The sequence below is a fragment of the Balaenoptera borealis genome (assembly GCF_965194805.1).
Source record: "Balaenoptera borealis genome assembly, chromosome: 15".
Classification (NCBI taxonomy): Eukaryota; Metazoa; Chordata; class Mammalia; order Artiodactyla; family Balaenopteridae; genus Balaenoptera; species Balaenoptera borealis.
In genome coordinates, this window is record NC_138871.1 from 60,226,837 (window position 1) to 60,247,867 (window position 21,031).

The 21,031-nt window shown below is 36.3% G+C and overlaps 1 protein-coding gene across 3 annotated transcripts in view; it reads left to right on the forward strand.

Moving 5' to 3' along the window:
- SOS1 (SOS Ras/Rac guanine nucleotide exchange factor 1) overlaps positions 1 to 21,031 on the forward strand; it is a 151,134-nt gene that overhangs the window by 50,015 nt on the left and 80,088 nt on the right. For all 3 annotated transcript variants that reach the window (XM_082357996.1, XM_082357994.1, XM_082357995.1), the window contains exon 2: positions 19,097 to 19,222. In XM_082357996.1, the coding sequence (XP_082214122.1) occupies positions 19,097 to 19,222 (126 nt within the window). The remainder of the gene's footprint in view (positions 1 to 19,096; positions 19,223 to 21,031) is intronic.

A 21,031-nucleotide genomic window follows, 5' to 3' on the forward strand; every position in this document is an offset into this window, starting at 1 on the left:
CCAAGGTAACATTTGGCAATGTCTAGAGACATTTTTGTATGTCACAACTTGTGTGGGTGGGTTGCTGCTACTGCCATCTAGTGGTTAGTGTTCAAGTTATGCTGCTGAACTTGGTACACAGGACAGCCCCCACGAAAGAGAATTAGTTGGCTTAAGATGTCAGGAGTGCTGAGGTTGAAAACTCCTGCTTTAGATCCAGATGGTGGATCCAAAATGAAGGAATAGAGCTGATAAAGTCATCTTAAATTAGAAAAGGCATAAAAGGATACTTAGTCTTTGATTTATTTTTTTTAAAAAAATTAAGTTGGCTGTTTAAATTCACTTCAAGTTTTTTTCCCCCTCTGTTTTCTCATATGCAGCTTTAATCTGGTGCTGCAGTGACCATATTCAGAATATCTAGTGACTGGTATTAGTAATGTGACTGGTCTGAATAGGCACCCTACTGTGTCAGGTGTTAACCCTTCAGCTAGTGGAGAGTGAGGAGATTCCAACATTTCAGTTTAAGGGCCCGAATGGCAGGAAGTGTCTGTTGAGAGAGGAGGGATATTTGCAGTCTTTGGGCAAAGCTCAGCATTAGACCTGGTGGTTAGTTTCCAGGCTAGTGCTGCAAAAGCACATTTAACTCTCTTATAGAAGAAAATCTGAATATTTACAGAATAGGAAAATGGTAGAAAATAATACTAGTAATTAAATTAGAAGTTTAAGTAAGGATAGTTTTCTTATTTTCAGCTTAACATTGGTAGTACTTCAGAAAATTGATTTAATCATTGAAGGATATAGAAGCAGATGCTTTGTATTCACAGTCTGAAGGGAACTTTCTGATGCTTACAAGGAGTTTTTAGAGACTAATGGCAATGGTTTTGTAGTAAGTCTAATTCACATCAAACTTGGATTTCTTTTAATTTCTTAAAAATTTGAATTGACTTTAATTATAAATATATTTAGTGGTTTTTGTTTCTTAATCATTCATTTATTCATTCAACCAACCAACAAAATGACAAGAGGTATTCTAGATACCACAGAGGTAGAAAGTGATGAGACAAAGTCGCTATTTACATGAACCTTAAATTCTGGTAGGAGAAAGCAAACAAATAAATGGACAAAGAACTACTGTGGTTTCAGAAAAGAGTAAGTGTAATAAACAAAATGAAGCAGGTTGGGATAAAGAGGGTCTGAGAGATAAGAAAGGAGGTGTTCTTTTAAATGTAGTGGTCAAGGAAGGCCTCTGGAGGAGGTGACATTTGAGAAGAGACAAGAATGTTCAGAAAGAGCCAGCCATGCAAAAACCTGGTGAAGGACCATCCTAAAAGGGGTTAGCTAAGGACCATGAAGCAGGACAAACTTGGTATGTGTAAGAAAGGTCAGGACAACCAGTATGACTAGAGTGTTACATTTGTGAGGAAGAATTATAAGAGATAAGCTGGGAGAAGTAGAAAGGGACTACTTCATCTAGGAACTTACATGCTTAGTGATGGTAAACCATTAGAAAATCTTGAGCAAAGGACAAAGTCAAATTTAGGTTTAAAAAAAAAAGATGATTCTGGTCACTCTGAAGGAAAAAAGATTATTGATGGGCAAGAATGAACCAAAGTGGCCAGTTTGGAGGCAAGAGGTGATGGTCATGTGGACTAGTAGTTTAGGTGGTAAGAAGGTGTCAGAATTGGGGTATATTTTGGGTAAAACAAATAGATTTGTTGAATGTATAGGGAAGAATGAAAAGAGGAATCAAGGTTGACTGCTGTATTTTTGGCCCATGCTGACTGAATGGAGGTGCCATTTACTGAGATGAGAAAAATGTGAGGAGGAGTAGTTTGAGGGTGGAGTCAGACCTAAGAATTCAGTTTGGGTTGTGGTAAGTTTGAGGGAATTATTAGACGTTCAAGTGGAGATGTATATAGTGTAGATATCCCATCAGGGGAAAGGTTAAGTTTGGGGATAAAAATGGGGGAATTATGAGTGAATAGTTGGTAAAGCCATGGACTGGGTCACTTAAAGAGAGTACACTGGATGAAGAAGAGAAGAGTGCCAAGGATTGAGCTTTGGAGGACGCCAGCACTTCAGAGATGGAGAGAAGACTAAGAGTGTCCATTGAAATGGACCATTAGGAGAGCATGGTGCCTTGGAAGTCAAATGAAGGAGGGGTTTCAACTGTGGTCAACTATGTCATGCTGCCAAGAGGTCAAGTGAGATGAGGTGAGGGATTTAGCCCTGGCCACTTTGCAGAATGGCAGTCCCTGGTGACCCTGACAGACCTAAGTGGAGAAGAGCCTAGGGGGTGGGTAGAGAAAATTACTATGGAGACTTGAGGAGTATATCTCTGAAAGGCAATAGAAAATGAGTGGAAGGCTAGGGGACCTGAGGGCGAGGAAAGCTTTTTTTGTTGTTCTGAGCAGTTTTGTATACCAATGGGAATGATCTAGTTGTGATTGAGTTCAGTTTTTTTTTTCATGAATGAAGTTAGGATTTCGTGAAGTAGAAGAGAATTGGAAAGGAACTAATGGACTTAAGGAGCAGTGGTCCCCAACCTTTTTGGCACCAGAGACCGGTTTCACGGAAGACAGTTTTTCCACAGACCAGGGGGAGGGGGCGGTTTCGGGATGATGCAAGTGCATTACATTTATTGTGCACTTTATTTCTATTATTACATTGTAATATACAATGAAATAATTATACAACTCACCATAATGCAGAATCAGTGGGAGCCCTGAGCTTGTTTTCACTTGCCATTCACTGATAGGGTTTTGATATGAGTCTGCAAGCAATTGATTTATTATGGTCTCTGTGCAGTCAGACCTCTCTGCTAATGATAATCTGTATTTGCAGCCGCTCCCCTCAGGTCCACCTAGATCATCAGACATTAGATTCTCATAAGGAGTGCATAACCTAGATCCCTCGCATGCGCAGTTCACAGTAGGGTTCGTGCTCCTATGAGAATCTGATGCCGCCGCTGATCTGACAGGAGGCAGAGCTCAGGCAGTAATGTGAGCGAAGGGGAGCGGCTGTAAATACAGATGAAGCTTCGCTTGCTCACCTGCTGCTCACCTCCTGCTGTGCAGTCTGGTTCCTAACAGGCTAGTACCGGTCCGTGGCTCAGGGGTTGGGGACCCCTGTTATAGAGGATTATTTGTACCTATGGGAAAGTTGGAATTCCTAATTTGGTGTTATAGATGAAACATCAAGGGAGTTGAATACATTGTACATATAATTTTACTCACTCATTCAAAGTGTTGTACTTGAGCTCCTCCTGAAGTACCAGAAACTACAATATAAAGGTAAGAAATGGTCCCTCCTCTCAAGGAGCTAAAAATTTAGCAAAATAGACAGATGTATGTATCCTTGTGCAAAGTACAGTCCTTAGACCAGCAGCATTGATAGAACTACCAAATGCCCACCCTAGAACTACTAAATCATAATCTGTATTTTAAACAAGATATTTAGGCGACATATATGCATGTTAAAGTCTGAGAAGCACTGTTGTACACAAACTAAACATAATGTAATAAGAACTATAGATTCTTATAAATAAAATACAACATCAACTCAATTACTACCCTCATCTCTCCAGAAGGAGAAAAATGGTCATGGAGAAGAAAAATTAAATCAGACATTTTCCTGGATTGGCATGTTAAAAGGTGTTCAGTGGAGTTTGTTGAACTGAACTGACACCAGGCACTGCTTTTTTGGAATATTTTATTTGCTGTTTAGTAGTCTACATTTAGTGTTTATGCACAAAATTTTTGTAAATAGATTGTTTCAATACAAAGAATGAAACTCAGATCACAGAGAAAACGGGGAAAATGAAAGCCAAGGTTACATAAGTTGGTTGCAGTTTATTGAATATTCGCTAGCACCAGGCACATGGGAAGTGCTAAGATATAAAGAAAAGGGAGACAGTCACTGCCCTCTAGTAGGAAACTCATGGATATTTATTTTATTCTTTGGGTTATAATACAGTACTATTTTTTAATTAAAGTATAGTTGATTATGTTAGTTTATATTTACAATATTAGGCATATAACATAGTGATTCTATATTTTTATAAATTATACTTCATTTAAAGTTATTATAAAATATTGGCTATATTCCCTGTGCTGCATATTGTATCCTTGTATCTTATTTATTTTATACATAGTAGTTTGTACCTCTTAATTTCCTCCCCCTATCTTGCTTCTCCCCCCAATACAGTACTATTGTTACTTATTTTATTGCTTAGTTGTTCCAGCTTTGGCCATTAGGAGCTCTTTCAAGTTGGCTTCTGTTGAAAACTGCTTTCTGATTCAACTTTTTCCTCAGTTCTTCCCTGTTTTCAGGGATGCCTAATATAGGATCAGTGTTTTCTGAAAAGTGGGGTCTTCTGATTAGCCACCTATATCAGAATCATCAAGGGTGTTTAAAAAAAACAAAACCACATTTAACATCACTAATCATTAGGGAAATGAAATTGAGTACTACAATGAGATACCACTTCACACCCATTAGGATAGCTATTATCAAAAAATCAGAAAACAATGTGTTGGCAGGATTTGGAGAAATTGGAACCCTCTTGCATTACTGATGGGAATGTAAAATGGTACAGCTGCTGCGGAAAACATTATGGTGGTTCCTCAAAAAACTAAACATAGAATTACCATATATTCCAGCAATTCTACTTCTAGGTGCAAGCATACCTTGGTTCTAGATCATTGCAATAAAGCAAATACTGCAGTAAAGCTAGTCACATGAATTTTTTGGTTTCCCAGTGCTTATAAAAGTTATGTTTCTATTACACTGTGGTCTGTTAAGTATGCAATAGCATTATGTCTTTAAAACTATACATATATTAATTAAAAAATAATGCTGTTGGGAAAATGGTGTTAATAGACTTGCTCCACACAGGGTTGCCACAGACCTTCAATCTGTTAAAAAAACAAAAAACAAAAAAACACAGTATCTGCTAAGCATGATAAAGTGAGGTATGCCTGTATATACCACAAAGAGTTGAAAGCAGGGACTTAAACAGACATTTGTACACCAGTGTTCATAACAGCACTATTCACAGTAACCAAAGGTAGAAACAACCCAAATAGTCATTGCTGGATGAATAAATGGATAAACATAATGTGCTATGTACATACAATGGAATATCATTCAGCCTTAAAAAGAAATGAATGAAAATTAATGTAACCTCTCACATAGCTAGGCTAAAGAAGAAAAAAATCACATGGTGATATCAGTAGAGGCAAAAAAAGTAATTGACAAAATCCAACTCTCATTCATGATAAAAACTTAGTAAACTAGGGATACAGGGGAACTTCCTCACCTAGATAAAGAATAGGTACAAAAAAACCTACAACTAACATCATACTTAATGTTGAGAAACTCAAAGCATTTCTAAGATCAGGAACAGTGCCAAGATGTGCCCTCTTAACACTGCTTTTCAGCATCATACTGGAAGTCCTAGCTAATGCAATTAAACAAGAAAAGGAAATAAATGGAATGCAGATTTGGACAGAAGAAATAAAACCATCATTGCTTGCAAATGACATGGTTGTTTATGTAGAAAATCTCAAAGAATGGACAAAAAAAAAAAAAAAAAAAAAACTCCTGAGAATGGACAAAAAAACTCCTGGAACTAATAAGTGATTCTAGCAAGGTTGCAAGATATAAGGTTAAATTACAAAAGTCAATCACTTTCCTATATATCAACAATGAACAAGTGTAATTTAAATTACATAGAACGTATAAAACCAAGAGTGAACTCTTAAGGATTTTAGGTGGTAATGATGTGTCAATATAGGTTCATCAATTGTAACAAATGTACCACTCTGATAGAGGGATATTGATAACAGAGGAAGCTATGCATGTATGCGGGCAGAGGGTATATGGGAAATCTCTCTACTTTCTGCTCAGTTTTGCTGTGAAACTAAAATTGCTCTAAAAAATAGTCTTTTGATTATTAGGAGTTATCAGTTTAAAAAAGAATGAAATCTGATATATGCTGCAGTGTGGATGAACCTTGAAAAGATTTTGTGAAGCAAAAGAAGCCAGGCACAAAAGGATAAGTGTTGTATAATTCCACTCATATGAGGTACCTACAATAGTCAAATTCATAGAGACAAAAAGCGGTTACCAGGAACTGAGGAGAGGAGGGAAAGGGGAATTGTTTAATGGGTACAGAATTCCATTCTGGGATGATGAAAAAGTTCTGGAGATGGATAGTGGTAATGGTTGCAAAACAGTGAATGTGCTTAATGCCATTAAATTGTGTACTTAAGAATGGTTAAATGGTAAATTTTGTGTGTATTTTACCACAATTTAAAAAAAGCAAAAAACTTCAGGTAATTGTTAAGCATGGTTTCGGTTACAGCCACTGATATATGGGATTATATAATGCAAAGTGGGATAAACTGGATTTTGTTGGTACTATATCTAAAGAGAAATTTGTCAAATTGATGAATTCAAGTACATACAATCTTCATCTGTTTTTAATGTTCAACTGCTATAATTTGTACCTCACTGCATGTGGTAATGTGAATAATGACTACTTACAATTATTTAGCATTCTACCATTTAAAGTACTTTCAGTTATATGACTTCATTTGATCAAGTGTCCTCTGGAGATGGGTAATGATATTGCCTTTTTCAGGTGAGAAATTTGAGATTTAGGAGATATGATTTACCTAAGACAACAAATACATGCATACATACATACAGGTAAAGTCAGACCTCCAAGATAGATCTTCTGACAACAACTCTCATTATTTCCCCCATTGGCAGTCTCCAAGAAAATAAGAGGTCTTGTTTAAGTTATTAGAAAGATCCCATGAATTTAATTGTTTTGTGAACTGAAAGAATGAAGTTTTTAAATGAATCATAAGACTTAATACTTTATTTTGCAGACTATCATTTGACAGCTCTATTGTTCTTGCCATATTGCTTAATATTTACAAAATCAAGATACTTCCTTATATAGAATCAGTGTATTTTTATGAAGCATAAACATGTGATACTTTATAATAAATACTAATTAATGCTAGTTATCAGGAAATCTGAAGCAGATCTATCATTCTGTGGCTGTTTTCTTCTCTTGCATTGAAATAATCTCTATACCCAACCATTTGTGCATACTATGCTTTTCATTATTCTTTTAGAGCTTCCCTGTGAAGAACGTATTCATCACATTTGAGCCCAAGAGTCAGTAGGCTCCCTTCTTTGCCAGGGACATTTAGCCATGTTCTAGAATAGTAGAAAGATGTAGGGAAAAGCCACATCTGATATTCTAGTTTAATACTCATACCCCCATAGCCTTCCTAGCTACCATCATGGAATTGGTGTGGTAAGGGAACTGTGGGCTACGGTTTTCAAAGCATTAAAAAAATGCCTCTAATTTCTGCTGGATAGTATGGGATCTGTAGGAGGAAAAAAAGTTTTATTGTTTTTTTGTGACAATTTTGTTTTAACAGTGATCTAATATCTACTTCTTGCTATTTTCATAGGAGCACAATGTGATAAACTTATTAAAAATAGAATTCCAGGCTTGTTTACCCATATATTAAACTGATTGTTTGCTAGTTTCATATTTCAAAGACATCTCAAGCATAATGAAGTCCAGATCATCCTATAATCATCTCAACAGATGGAGGAAAAGTGTTTGACAAAATTCACCCTCCATTTATGATAAAAACTCTCAAGAAAATTAGTATAGAGGGAGTGTACCTCAATATAATAAAGACTATATATGACAAGCCCAGAGCTTACATCATACTCAACAGGGAAAAGCTAAAAGCTTTTTCCTTAAGATCAGGAGCAAGACAAGGGTGTTCACTTTTGCCACTGGTATTGGTACTGGAAGTCCAAAGCAATGAGATAAGAAAAATAAATAAAAGGCATCCAATTTGGAAAGGAAGAAGTAAAACTGTCACTATTTGTGGATGGCATGATTTTATATTTAGGAAACCCTAAAGACTCCACCAAAAAAATAAAAACAGAACTAATAAATCAATAAAGTTGAAAGGTACAAAATCAATATACAAAAATCTATTGCATTTTTATACACTTACAGTGAACTATCAGAGAAATTAATAGAGTAATCCCATTTACCCTCACATCAGAAAGAATAAAATACCTAGGAATAAATTTAACCAAGGAGGTGAAAGGACCTGCACACTGAAAATTATAAGACATTGACAAAAGAAATTGAAGAAGACACATGTAAATGGAAAAATCATCCTGTGCTCACAGATTGGAACAGTTTTTAACATATTGTTAAAATATCTATATTACCCAAAGCAATCTATAGATTCATTGCAATCCCTATCAATTCCAGTGGCATTTTTCACAGAAATAGAACAAACAATCCTAAAATTTTTATGGAAGGAACCACAAAAGATCCCAGATAGCCAAAGCAATCGTGAGAAAGAACAAAGCTGGAGACATCATGCTTCCTGGTTTCAGAATTATATTACAAAGCTATCATAATCAAGACAGTATGGTATCAACATAAAAGACATGTAGATCAATGGAACAGAATAGAGAGTTCAGAAATAAACCCACATATAGATGGTATATTAGTTTGCAAAAAAAGGAGGCAAGAATATGCAATGGGCAAAGGACAGTCTCTTTAATAAACAGTGATGGGAAAACTGGACTACTAACTTATCATACACAAAATTTAACTCAAAATGGATTAGAGACTTGAATGTAAGACCAGAAACCATAAAACTCCTAGAAGAAAACATAGGCAGTAAGTTCCTTGACATTGCTCTTGGAGATATATTTTTGGATCTGACTCCAAACGCAATAGCAACAAAAGCAAAAATAAAAAAATGAGCTACATCAGGGTACCCAACCCCCAGGCCACGGACCGGTACCGGTCCGTGGCCTGTTAGGAACCAGGCCGCACAGCAGGAGGTGAGCAGCGGGCGAGCGAGTGAAGTTTCATCTGTATTTACAGCCGTTCTCCATTGCTCGCATTACCACCTGAGCTGTGCCTCCTGTCAGCATTACGGTGAGTTGTATAATTATTTCATTACATGTTGCAATATAATAATAATAGAAATAAAGTGCACAATGAATATAATGTGCTTGAATGTACCACTCCAGCACCCCCGGTCCATGGAAAAATTGTCTTCCATGAAACTGGCCCCTGGTGCCAAAAAGTTTGGGGACCGCTGAGCTACATCACACTGAAAAGCTTATGCACAGGAAACCATTAATAAAAGGCAACGTAATGGATGGTAGAAGATATTTGCAAATCATATACCTGATAAGGACTTAATATACAACATATGTAAAGAACTCATACAACTCAACAACAAAACAAACAACCAATCTTATTAAAAAGTGGGTGGAGGGTCTGAATAGACATTTTTCCAAAGAAGATACACAGATGACCAACCATGCATATTAAAATATGCTCAACATCACTAATCATCAGCGAAATGCAAATCAGAACCACAGTGTGACACACCTTACACCTGTAAGAATGACTATAATCAAAAGGACAAGAAATAACAAGTGTTGGTGAGGATATAGAGAATAGGGAACCTTTGTGCACTGTTGGTGGAAATGTAAATTGGTGCAGCCACTATGGAAAACAGTATGGAGGTTCCTCAAAAAATTAAAGATAGAACTACCATATCATTCAGCAATTCCACTTCTGGGTATTTATCTGAAGAAAATGAGAACACTAATTTGAAAAGATACGTGCACCCTTATGTTCATTGCAACCAAGATAGGAAACAACCGAAGTGTCTATCAGTGAATGAGTGGATAAATAAGATGTAGGATGTGTGTGTGTATCCACACACACAATAGAATACAGTAGCCAAGATACGGAAACAACCGAAGTGTCTATCAATGAATGAGCGGATAAATAAGATGTGGGGCGTGTGTGTGTATACACACACAAAATGGAATACTAATCAGCCATAAAATGAATGAAATTTTGCCATTTGCAGCAACATGGATGGACGTTGAGGGTTTTACGCTAAGTGAAATAAGTCAGAGAAAGACAATTACCATATGATTTTACTTATATGTAGAATTTTAAAAACAAAACAAATGGACAAACAAAATAAAACCAAACTCATAGATACAGAGAATGAATCTGTGGTTACCAGAGGGGAGGGGGGTTGAGGGGTGGGCAAAATGGGTGAAGGGGATCAAAAGATAAAAACTTCCAGTTATGAAATAAAGTCACAGGGATGTGATGTACAGCACGGTGGCTATAGTCAGTAATGTTGTATTACAAATTTGAAAGTTGCTAAGAAAGTAAATTTTAAAAGTTCTTATTACAAGAAAAAAGGTTTATAACTTTGTATGTGACATATGGTAACTAGCCTTATTGTGATAATTTCACAATGTATACAAATGTTGAATCAATATGTTGCACACCTGAAACTAATATAATGTATGTCAATTATACTTTTAAAAAGAAGATATCAAGCATAGTGAACTAAACTCTTAACCTCCTTGTCCTCCCATTTACTAAAAAATCTGCTTCTTACAGTTTTCCTCATCTTAGTAAATGCATCTGCATCTGGTGCATCTGGCCAGTGATCTGGGCCCTACCTAACCCTCTCTAATTTCATTTCCTTCACTCTCCCCTTCCTGTCTGTACACGCTCTTCCCTTTGCCTAGAATATCATTCCTCTCACTTCACCAATCCACTTTTTACCTAAATTCTACTCACCCTTCAGGTTTCAGCTTTAATCTTCATTTCCAGAACCACCTGGTTAATTTAGGCCCCTTTTGTAGCTTCATGGCATCCTTTAATAAGAATAACAGTAATAGCTGCAGCTAACATTTAGTAAACCTTGACTGTGTACTGGTACATAATATTATCAGAAGGATTAAGTAATTTGTTTAGGGGTACACCCTGATAATTTAAAGAACTGAGTTTGAATTTAGACAATTTACCCCACACTTAACCTCTTCACTACCCTGCCTCTTACTGTGTAGTTACTTTTGTGATTACTTGTCTTGTTCCCCTCTTGTACTTCTAAGCTCTGTGAAGGCAGAGACTATGTCTATCTTATATTCCTGGTATCTAGTTGAACGTATGCATAAGTGCATTGTCGTACTTGAGATGTAGCCTTATTTACTCAGGAAGTCTGAAAATGGATAAAATTTACAAGAATGCACCTGGAATTCACAGATGACATTGACCATTTTACCTTCTAGAAATGAAAGTATAAATGTGGAGAAATCTATTTAGTTCATCTCGTAAATCAATTTACTGTTAATGATTATACGTCAAGGAACCCGATCTATTAGGAGAAGATTGAATTTGAAAAAAAATTTCCCCCTGCCTTTGATTCACTAGATTTTAGAATGTAATGCTTAGAGGTTATGGGCAGGCAATTGGTGAGTTTTATTAGATATGTTAGTCACAAACTGCCATCTGTTGGTATTTTGGGGAAAACTGTCAAAGCATAGACAATAGACACAACGTGTTATGACTTGCTATTCCAGCTTTAAAGATGCCTCTTAGACGGGGATCAAAACTTAAAGTAGAATAGAATGAGTGGGAGCACGAGGGTAAAAAAGATGGGAATATTATAAAGAGCTCCCACCTGTGTCAGGACATCACTGATAAGGGATTTCTCTTACTTATGGAAGATTCTTGAGTATGAAGATTAAGGAAATGCTTTGAAGAAGAACTAAAGCTCCATCAGAGATTCTTTTCTTGAGTCAGTTCTTTGTTTTATTGATGGGAACTCTGTTATCACAGAAAGTAATAAAAAAAAATTGTCTAGGAAGGCCATACTCATTGTTTTTAAAGCAAAATAAATGAAAGATGATGTAAACTTGGCACTTGACACGTGTTTGGAATTTGATGTGCGTAGTTATTTTCTGTGGGAAAGGACTTTGAATATTGTCTTTCCCATCGCTGATGTACACGCAGCAGAAAAGCAATCATGAAATTTTTTATTTAAATGAAAAAATTTAAATCTAAATTTTATATTTACATAAAGTGTTACAAAAGTGTATAAATATGACAGTTATTTTCATTACAGGAGTTTTTTGTTTTTTTTTTTTTGAGCGGGAGGGGGTAGTTTGTTCATTCTTCCCCCTTTTTTCTTCCCTTTCATCCACATTCCTGCCCTGCCAGGTCCTTCTAACCCATATTAATAACCTAGGTTATATTATTCCATATTTTTCTCCATGTTGTCATGTTCATGTACAGATGTATATAATACATTATACATACATACAAGTGTGTATGTGTTTGTATTGTGTGCTTGTGGTTTTTTGAGTGTTCCTGTACTTTAAAGTTTTCTGTCTTACTCAAGAATACCTTATGGAAATCTGTTAAATGACAAAGCTGTGATTTATTCTTTTTAGCAACTACAAAGTTGTATTAGTTGACCAGGGCTGCCATAACAGAGTACCACACACTGGGTGGCTTAAACAACAGAAATTTATTTTATTACAATTCTAGAGGCTAGAAGTCCAAGATCCAGGTGCTGGCAGGGTGGATTTCTTCTGAGGCCTCTCTTCTTGGCTTATGGATAGCTATCTTCTCCCTGTGTCTTCTCCACAACCCCAAAAATAAAATATAATAAAAATCTAAAAACCACTTCATAAAAAACAATTTCAACTTTGTTTCCTTAGATATAGTACAAGAACCTTAAACTAAGGTGTTAAACTTGAATTTCTTACCTTTCTGAAAAACATTACCCTCTTCTTGTATTTCCTATCCTAGTGAAATTAGTGGTTGTCCCTCATTGCTGTTCTCACTACCCCCAAAATAATTATCCAGACTTACCTCCTCATTTCTTTTACATCTCCCACTGCTTCTACGTTGTTTCAGGCCTTCATTGTATCTTTTTACACAGCCTGCAGCATCCTTCCAACTAGTTTTGCTTTCTTCACTTTCATCTTTGTTTTAACCCATCCTTTATACTGACACCAGAGAGATTCTTCAGCAAATAGATCTAATTATGTCAATGTCTGTTTGGAACCCTTCTATCATTTTCTCCTTCCCTGATCACTTCTCAACTTCTTAGCATGACACATAAGCCTGCCCTTTCCAGTCTTAGCTTTTTCCAGGTGTAGTCTTTGATCCAACTCTTACAGTTTCCCCAATACATCATTTTGTCTTGGCCTCTATGCCTCTTTATATGTTACCTCTTTTAGTAAAAGCCCTACTTCCTTATCTGCTTCCCTGTTGCACGTTATTCATCCTTTATGATCCAGTTCAAGTGTGTTTTACTTGTGAAGACTTCTGATACTCCTCATTCACCATAAGCAAGGATCACTCTTTTTTTGGTTATCATTGTACCGTAAATATAACTCCATTGTAACCTCATCACACTGTGTTGTCACTTGTTGACATGTCTAGCTCCTCTGTGAGCTGAACTCTTTGAGGGCAGATGTCATGTTCTCATTCATCCTTGTGTCCCCAGCAATGAGAGGAAATCAGGGGGGGGAAAGAATGTTACATACATGGGCCTAAAGGCTAATTAACAAGCCCTAAGAAATGCGAAAATATTTTCAGTCAATTTTGTTTTTGGAAAAAATTTAAGTTCTCTGATTTGTTTTATTATTGTTGCTTTTAATTTTTTTTTAAACAAAGGCTTTTTGCTTTGATTTTTAAATAAACCTCAAAATGAGGAGAAATAAGAACCTAAAACATCATACATTGACTAATTGTAACAATGAGAAATTGATTTAACAGTCCAAATCTTCATTATTTGCTATTGTAAAGGTTTTTAGCGTACCAGTTTTATTTCAAATTCTGTTATATGTTTAAATAAAAGTAGCAGATCTGGGCTCAAGATGTGACAAAAGTACAATCCAGAAGCTTTTCTAATTCTTCAGAGAGCCATTAGCTAGAAGAGGCTATTAAAGATTCATCAGAATTCAACTTAGTGTTTTCTTAGTGTTTACCCAAGGGGTTCCTGAATACAGTTAGAGGACTCATGGATCAAAGAGCTAGGAATTGATATAGATCTAATCCCTTTGCTTTTCCAGATTCCATAAATCTGACAGTAATAGCCACAAAGTTGCTTCTGAATTTGTTAGAAATTACTAGAGACAAAATGAACTGTCAAGACAGAAGCCGGCAGTCCTTAAGAAATGTTTAAAATTCAGTGGGTGGCATGTTTAACTGAATATGATGATTATACCTTAATCGAATATGATGATTATACCTCAAAAGAATTACTGTCATGATCATATAAAATTCTTAATCATGGCTATCATTCATTTTTTAGTGAAGTTTTTGCATTTACTTTACTTAAATTACCTAAGATAAATGCATTTAAAGAAGCATATGGAGTTTTCTATGCCAGTAAACCTAAGTATAAAATGTAATGTTTTTGAAAACTGCATGTAAAGGAAAACCCCCATCGACTTTAAACCCAAGTCTAAGTGCATATTATAATTGCTCTCATACACACACCCTTAGTGAATGTTAGTTGTAGATAGCTTCTAAAGGCTGTCATAAAATTTGGCAGTGTAACCTATTCTGTATAGTCTTGAATAATTTGGATCATTTGATCTATTGAATATCTTTGAGTACCATTTAGATGGAATGGAACACTTTAAGTGTAACACTATCTCATAGAAGAGAAGTGTTTTTTTATCCTATCTGTATAAGAAAATGGAATGCTACTTCTGTCTGCTCATTAAAGAAATCTCTTAACAGCATCTTCCTTGAAAGAATGAAGAGCAAAGTCTATTTCAGGAATTGGTGCTCTGCTTGTCTTTAACCATTTACCATTGCACATGTTTTTCAGTCAGAGTTTTGAAGTATTGTTTTTAGAGAATTAAAATAATTTATTAGTCTCTTGTATGAATGAACCTTATGATCCTAATTTGACAGATTTAAGATGTGATAAAGGTTAATCTCCAGAAATTTAGGTGAACAGTTGGCATCATGCATTATTTTCTATTTAAGCTTAATTCTTTGATTTATTTACCTAATAGGTTTTATTTGGCTATTAGTAACCATCAACGAATAAAACTGCTTGAATTTGAATTTCTAAAATTTCATGTATCATACAAGGTGTCAAGCTTAACATTTTAACTATAAGTGATAAGCAGTATCACGGTTTTTGGTTTGTTTTTTTAAACCATAGCATTTCACCACTGTATTTATATACAGTTCATTTGATTCTACATAATAAACATTGATTTTAGTTCTTACTGCCTTTATATGTTGAATGGTTTCTGCTGTAAGGGTTTATTCTCCTGAAATCAACCGGATTCTCTAGCATTACCACCACCCCTTTTCACTCTTAATTCTGAGAAAGAGATATTTTATTCCTTTCACCCCTATAACACAGAGGCTTTGAGTATTCCCTGAATGTCAGGGGTTTAGAGTGAAAAGCAAAGAGAAAATGATTCTATAAGTAGATAAACAAGGCCTTGCGTAATGGGAGCATCAATAGAGGAAATAGACAAGGGAACATGTAATTATAACTCAGTAGGACAAACCCAATAACAAAAATGTGATACCTAGTACAAGGATTAGCACAGAGCAGAGTATAAGACCCATAGAGCAGGGGCTATTTTTTATTAATCTCTATATATCCAGTATTTAATAGGTTCAATAAATCAGTTAAATGAATGAGATTAATTCTGCCTTAGAAAGAGACCAGAAGCAAGAAAGTCTACCCAAATGACACGAGATCTGGGGTTTGAAAGTCAGGTAGGTAGGCGAAACGGTAAGAGAATGAATGATAGCCACGGAGAACAGTGTGAGTGAAAACTGCATGCCATGTTTCACAAACTGAATAGTATGAATTGCTTCAGCATAAAGTGTAAATTGAAGAGCAGGTAAAGATGGAGCTATATTAGTGAAGAATTGTACAGTTTCTATGGATTTCTTTGAAAAACAAAGAACATTTTAAAAATATAATCTGATCAATTTACGTGTTCTTGAACACTTTCTAAAATGTGTTTTGAAGTACCTAAACCACTTCCTCAAAAGGCTTGATATTTTTTAAAATTAATTAGAATTATTGTTGATTAAATATTTTCATCCTTTTTTTAATATAAATATCTTTATTTTTTGGCTTTGTTGGGCGTGGACTTCCTCTAGTTGTCGCGAGCGGGGGCCACTCTTCGCTGCAGTGTGCGAGCTTCTCATTGTGGTGGCTTCTCTTGTTGCGGAGCACGGGCTCTAGGCACGCAGGCTTCAGTAGTTGTGGCTCGCGCGCTCTAGAGCGTAGGCTCAGTAGTTGTGACGCATGGGCTTAGTTGCTCCGCAGCATGTGGGATCTTCCCGGACCAGGGCTCCAACCCGTGTCCCCTGCATTGGCAGGGAGATTCTTAACCACTGCGCCACCAGGGAAGTCCCTAAATATTTTCATCTTAGTATTTATTATCTCTAGCAATTTAGCTTTATGTCAGATTTTTAGTATATTTACAATTTTATGTAATACATGGGATCCTTTGTGTAATCAATGATCATTTTACCCATTTTGAATGATTTTACCTTTTCAGATGATAAGATTTATAGTGCTGCATTTACATTTATGACATGCTGATGTTTCTTAAAGTATGACCGCATACTTCAAGCCAAGCTTTAGGGACTTCCCTGGCGATCCAGTGGTTAAGACTCCACACTTCCACTGCAGGAGGTGTGGGCTCGATCCCTGGTTGGGGAACTAAGATCCCATATGCTGCATGGTGCAGCCAAAAGAAAAAAAAGCGAAGTTTTATATAGAAGCCCACTATATAAATAGATACAGTTCATGGACATTCTACTCCTTATGCTGATGGAGCTACTAGGACTCCTCCAAGTTGACAGTCAGGGGGTTAGTGGAAAGAGCTTTGGCCTAGACACCAGGAGGCCCAGGTTCAGCATTACTAGTTAGCTACAGGATTGTGGGTGTCTCCTTTTTATTATCTGCTAAATAGAGGGACTGAGTGAAATGACTTCTAAAGTCTCCTTTACTTATAAAATTATGTTGTTTTATAAATCTGTAGCTATATTTTATGTGATTCTGGAGCCTTGAATAGGAATGTAACCCCAATTATAGCTACATTTTCCGGGACTACATCTTAGTGAAACCAGGGGCTGTCTGTACTGTTTTTCATTTGTGAGATATAGTTTTTCTTGTTCAACATCTATAATAAGTTCCTCCCCGCTCCCCCCCAACCCCATGTAATAGTTGAGATTTTGGTAGGATAGGTGGAGATATCTAGCAAGTAATTTGGTATATGGGTCTAAGAGTCAGGAGAAAAGTCAGGACTACAGATAGATTTGGAGTCATCCGTGCAGGTGATAAAAATGTGGAAGTAAATGAGATTAGTTGGGAGAGAGAACAGAAGAAGGGAGCAGACAGACAAGGACGGACTCCACATTGAGGGGTGAAGGAAGATATGGAACTCTATAAGGAACAAATGGAAAAAGAAACAAAGAAATAAGAGGAGAATAGGTTGTGTCACTGATAGTAAGAAAAGAGAGTTCAAAAATGTCGAGAGCCCCCCACCAAAAAAAAAAACAAAAACCCGCCATGAAGTGTTAGGATTCACTTTTCAAGGAAGATAAGTCAACCATGAAGGTAAAGGGTATCTAAGAAAACAGTTTAAGCCAATGAGGGCATGCAATTCAATGTATAAAAATAAAACTATTGTCAAAAGTTCCGGGGGTTTTTTTGTTTCGCTTTTAAAAGGTTTTTTGAATCATGCTTAGTGTTGAATAGGAGTCTGTTTACAGGTTTCTTTACCTGCACACATTAGTCAGAACGCGACGGCCTGGTGAATAGAAAGCTGAGAAACGTGAATTCCAGGTCCTAGTCCCTACTCCATCCATTATTTTAACTGTACAACTATTCAGTCATCTAATAGGGTGAGAGATTTGTAAGCAGGTCAGTTACAATCAGGTTGGTAATAGCGATACCAAGAATGACAAAAAGTACTTGGGCAGATGATTTAAGCCTTTTGGGGCTCAGTTTCTTCACCTGTAAAAGAATAGTAAATTGTTTTAGACCTCATAATTAGTGTAGCACCCCTCACACAGTTCTGAATTGTCATAATGTTATTTGCCTCTAAAATACTTTTCTTTAAAAAGTATTATAAGTGCATATATACGTTTATATACATGTCTATGTACTTTTAATATATATTTTAAAATTCATTATATGGTATACTTTATAATAAAATTTTTCCATACACTGAGGCTGTCAAACCCTCAGCTAATGAGGTGTATGTAGTAGGACAGACCATACTAGATGCCCTTGGCTAGTGAGTACTGTGTACTTTCATCCAGTGAGAGCTCTGAGAGCTCTACCGTCCTTTAGAGAGTTGAGCATATTTTGAAACATGTATTGTTTGTCTCCTGAAACTGATTTTTCTGCCATTTTTTAAAGTAGGGAACAGTTTTGACCCATAGTGAGTGACAAAGGGATGCAAGTAAAGACTATTATGCTGGTTATTAAAATGTAAGTTTTACAAAAACCGGTGGCCTAAGATGCCTCCAAAGAAATGGTTGAGGAAAATGAAGGTAAAGATTATTGGGCATTTATGAATGAGTGACCATCAAGTTATCTTCCTGAAGCATAGACAGTCTCACATTGTCAAAAGTGCCCATTTTGTGTCCTTTGATATAGGGTGACTTTGTGTTCAACAGACATTTATCAAGCTTGTATTATGTGCCATGTACAGCGCTAGATGCTGGAGTTACTTTGGTGTATAAGACATATCCCTCTTGGATTTTATCATTGGGTAGGAAAGATAGAGTTAAACAAGGGACCCATAGGAGGTCAATTTTGCCCAAGCACTATGTTGAGTAAGTGTTCTAACTACCACTGGTTCTTGGCAAAAACCATATAAACTGCATCTTTTATCCCCAGTTCAGCCTCCCCCTCCCTCTCTATATTCCCACACTCCAGGATAACCATGGTTTAAGAAAAAAATTGGAAATTATGCAATTAAGTATCTGAATCTCTAGAAACATGTTAATAAGCATGTATGGTGCACGTGGCTGGGAAAAAGGTTAAGAATTCCAGACTTGGGTCATAACATTCAAATCTGTATTTGCAAGCCAGACCATGTTCTTGAATACAAACCCACACTTAAAAAAACAAAATTATTTGTTTCATTTCTTTAATTAGATGAAACAAGCCTACGTTTTAATTACTTTGCTTTTTGTTTATAGGTTCAGGGCCAAGTTCATCCTACTCTGGAGTCTAGTGATGACGCTCTTCAGTATGTGGAAGAATTAATTCTGCAGTTATTAAATATGCTATGCCAGGCTCAGCCCCGAAGTGCTTCGGATGTAGAGGTATGATAAATTTTGCCTTGTGTCTAATATGTGTGTTTATTGTCATGTCAGTGAAGGGGGAAAGAGTTTGCTTTTCAGTTCCACAAAATATATAGTATTTTAAAAATAATGACTGGATTTATTTTAACTTTGTATTGAGTGTATGATAGCTTGTATATGTTTTTGCTGTCAAACTATTCCATTATTTGCTTTTAATCTAAAATGAACTTTTATTGTCCTCTAAACACTGCTTCTTGATGCTAGAATGACAAATATACCTTTAAGAGTGGAATATGTCAAGTGTTTTTATTTGTTTGTTTTTTAAAGCCAGCTATCATTTCAAAGACGTTTCAATTAATCCTTTGATCTTCAGTTGCTAGGTGTATTTTAGATAGAAGTGAACCACTTTCCACCTATTGGAAGGGAGGGAAACATCTAAAAATCTAGGAGGGAAGTTCTGTAATCTCCTACAAAGATGACATGGCTCCTGTCTTTTTAGGGCTTATAGATTAGTGGAGATACAGGTAGGTATATGGGCGGTAACATAATGTGATGTACTATGAGAAAAGGGTGTGTGGGAAACCAAAAAATGGGTAAACTAATAACACAGGCTTTGGGGCTTAAGGTTAGCTTCTAAGAAGAAGAGCCATCTAAATGGAGTTCTTGAGGAGTCAAGATTGAGAGGAGAAGAAAGGAGGCTTGAGTACCAACTATAGAAAACGGAACATAGAGCTGGAAATACAAAAGGAGTTTTCTGGCAATGATGAAGGATCATTTGACTTTAAAGACCTTGAATGTATAGTATACAAATCTTTGCATTTCTGTGTCATTTCTTTTGCAGTACTCATGTGGGCACAAAAAAGATGGTTGAGTTGAATGGCATTTCACCATGGATATATAATGGCAGAACAGTAGGGCAAGAGAATTGTGGAAATTGGTAGTAGCAGTGCTTTACAACCCTTTTCAGGACACAACACACTAGAATGTAATAATGATTTTGCAGTACACAGTGACTGGGGAGGAGGTGTATCTCTGTCTACCCCAGGCCCTGCTCTGTTCCCCTGAGGGGTGAGGGATTGATATATAGTTATATTCAGTAGGAAGCTCAGCTGAAAAGAGCATCAGAGAATCAAATTGGATAAGGAAAAAAGTGAAATTTAAAAACAGCTGATATTTGAGTGCTTGCTATAGTATCATACACTGGTTTAAACACTTCTATGTTTATGTTTCATTTAAAGTTTTTAATAACCCCATGAAGATGTTGCTGTCTTTTCCTTTAATAAGATATAAGGTCCAGAATATAAGGTCTTGTTCACTACCAAATCCCCAGCACCTAGAACATTGTCTGGCACTGAGAAGGCACTCAGAAAGTATATGTTGAATGAATTAATGTGGAAACTGAAGCACAGAGAGGTTAAGTAAGTTGCCCATGGTTACAGCTAGTAAGTAGTGAAGCCAAGACTCTAACCCAGAAAGCCTAAGCTTTCTGGGCCTAAATTCTGCTAAACTATTCTGCCAGGTAGGCGAGGGGAAGGTAGATTGGCAAAACATGGAGGGAACAGTATTTCCCAATAAGGATTTCCCAATAAGATCAGAGAGCTGATAACACTAGAATACCTGAGTGATAGAAATAGAAGAATAGAATTGGGATCAGAGACAGAGTTGTTAGAATTTAGGATTTCTAAAGTAACATAGTTACAAAAGCAGGATGTGGCCATGTGGTGGTAGCTGGACTAGACATGAAGGTCCCTATAATGAAGTGTTCAAGGAATTAAGAGGTCAAAGTATTTTATGTGTCCTTAATTTAAACAATAAAGTCACACAGGATGA